The following is a 2403-nucleotide window of genomic DNA, read 5'->3' as shown; positions in this document are numbered from 1 at the left end:
TTCTTCCCCAATTGCTAACAAGTCAAAAAAGAGTTGCACTGTTAGGATAGTTGGGATATTTAGGAGGATATGGCCCATGTTTGTTTAATAATTTCTTTGGTTCAATACTGTAAGTTTATAAAAAAACAAATCCACCAGGAGCTATGATCCTCCCAAAAGGATTGAAATTTATTCTTGTATATAACAGTACTACAAAGACAAGGTAATAGTCCAGATACTTGTGATTTTGGAAAACAAACTTAGCACCAGTGCTAAAAACCTTTTCTCAAGACATGTTTGGGTTGCTACAATTTTTGTAGCTCTCTCTGTGTGAAATTGGTTGGTTCCTTTAAATCGTTTGCCTGTTCAACAAAGAGAGTGTAATTCGTTCTGCAAAATTCCTATTTCTCCATCTATCTCTAAGAGTTTGAATAGCAATTAACATGAAGGGGTGGTAAGTCTCTTTAACGATGAATCTCATGACAACAAAGAGATCCATAAACCAGACAAGTCATGACATCTATCTCTATCTACCTCTAAGATGTTTTACTAATTATAAAACAAAGCAAGGACAGGCTTATAGTTTGCAAAAAAAGCAGGTATTTGCAGACTGTATACCAATGAAAGAGTTCTTATATCAACCTGCCCAGGAAGGCAAAAACTCACGAGGCAGTAAATAAAATAAGAAAAACAAGTGAAACATTTTCTTGCCACATTACTTTATTAACTAAAACATTTAAAATGTAATACTTCCATTTCATGTGAAAGATTTGAAATTATGACAAATAAAGCAGCCAGAACTTGGCAAAACAGAGTACATATGTCGAACACAAACACCATAGACAACACAATTATAAACTAGTGATGGATTCTACACCATCAACTTGTTGTACAGTAACCAAAACATAACAAAGTAACAACGGAAACATTTCATCAAACATAACCATAATAATTGAAACAGCACCTTTGTTCATTCAGAGCGATTGGCGTACCTCTCGACATCCTTATCCAAATTCAAGCCCACCATAGCCTCTCCCAAAGCACAGCTAATCTCGGCCAACATGACGGGATCACTATAATGTGTAACCGCTTGCACAATTGCCTTAGCCCTCTTGACAGGATCCCCGCTCTTAAAAACACCAGAGCCAACAAAGACACCGTCACAACCCATTTGCATCATTAACGCAGCATCGGCAGGCGTGGCCACACCGCCAGCAGCAAACTGCACAACAGGCAACCTCCCCAATTGTTTAGTCTGCATAACCAAATCGTAAGGGGCAGCGATGTTTTTAGCAAAAGTAAACACCTCATCATCATCCATGTTTCGTAAAATCCTAATATCTCCCATAACAGACCTAACATGCCTAACCGCCTCAATTATATTGCCAGTACCAGCTTCACCCTTGGTCCTAATCATAGCAGCGCCTTCTCGAATCCTCCTAAGCGCTTCCCCCAAATTTCGACACCCACAAACAAAAGGAATACGAAAATTATGCTTGTTAATATGGTTCTCATCATCAGCCAATGTCAATACCTCACTCTCATCCACATAATCAACACCAATTGCTTCTAATATCTGCGCTTCCACGAAATGCCCAATTCTCGCTTTGGCCATCACCGGAATCGTAACGGCCTGTTTGATTTCCTTAATTAGCTGTGGATCGGACATTCTCGCCACCCCCCCTTGAGCGCGGATGTCGGCGGGGACACGTTCCAGAGCCATCACCGCACACGCGCCGGCTTCTTCGGCAATACGCGCTTGCTCAGCGTTCACGACGTCCATGATTACGCCGCCGCGGAGCATTTGAGCCAGACCGACTTTGACGGAGAAAGGGGATTGCTTTGTCTCGGTGATGGCGCCGTTGCCGTAAACAGCGACTACTCCTGTACCGGCCATATCCAAACCCTAGAAAGATTGATTTTGTTTTTCTTTGTTTTTCTTTTTTTTTTGGGGAGAGAAAAAATGGTGGCGAAGGAGAAGAGATAAGTGTAAGATACAGGGGAGGGGGAAAGAGGTGTATTTATTCATATGGCCTACTTAAAGAACCAACATGCACCGTTGGATTTATATTAAATTACATCCCACGGTTGGTGGAAAAGGTCTCTTTTAAATACAGCGAATGAGGTTTTTGTTGATAAAAATTCATGGGTGAGTACAAAATATTTTTTATATGAATACACGAGTGATATTATTATAATTATAGTAACAGACCGGTATATGTTCTTTTTAATTTATCCGGTTCTATTTTATAAATTAATAAATAGTGTACAGTTTCGTTTTAATAAAATAATATTGTATTTACTTTCGTCTTTATAAAATAATAACTTAAAACCCGTACGATGCACAGATGCACATTTTTTTTTTAATATTATACAATCTTTTAAACAAAAATATTATTGAATTTATTAAACTTTTTCATTTTT

General features: G+C 38.6%; 1 protein-coding gene across 1 annotated transcript; it reads right to left on the bottom strand.

Annotated features, from left to right (window-relative positions):
- Positions 1–707: 707 nt before the first annotated feature.
- LOC141724676 (putative pyridoxal 5'-phosphate synthase subunit PDX1) lies at positions 708–1976 on the bottom strand. The gene has a single exon (XM_074526903.1). It carries the CDS (start codon positions 1874–1876, stop codon positions 950–952), a length of 927 nt encoding a protein of 308 aa, XP_074383004.1. The 5' UTR covers positions 1877–1976; the 3' UTR covers positions 708–949.
- Between the last annotated feature and the right edge of the window lie 427 nt (positions 1977–2403).

The sequence above is a fragment of the Apium graveolens genome, chromosome 5 (genome assembly GCF_009905375.1).
Source record: "Apium graveolens cultivar Ventura chromosome 5, ASM990537v1, whole genome shotgun sequence".
NCBI lineage: Eukaryota > Viridiplantae > Streptophyta > Magnoliopsida > Apiales > Apiaceae > Apium > Apium graveolens.
This window is presented reverse-complemented; position numbering and strand designations above follow the sequence as displayed.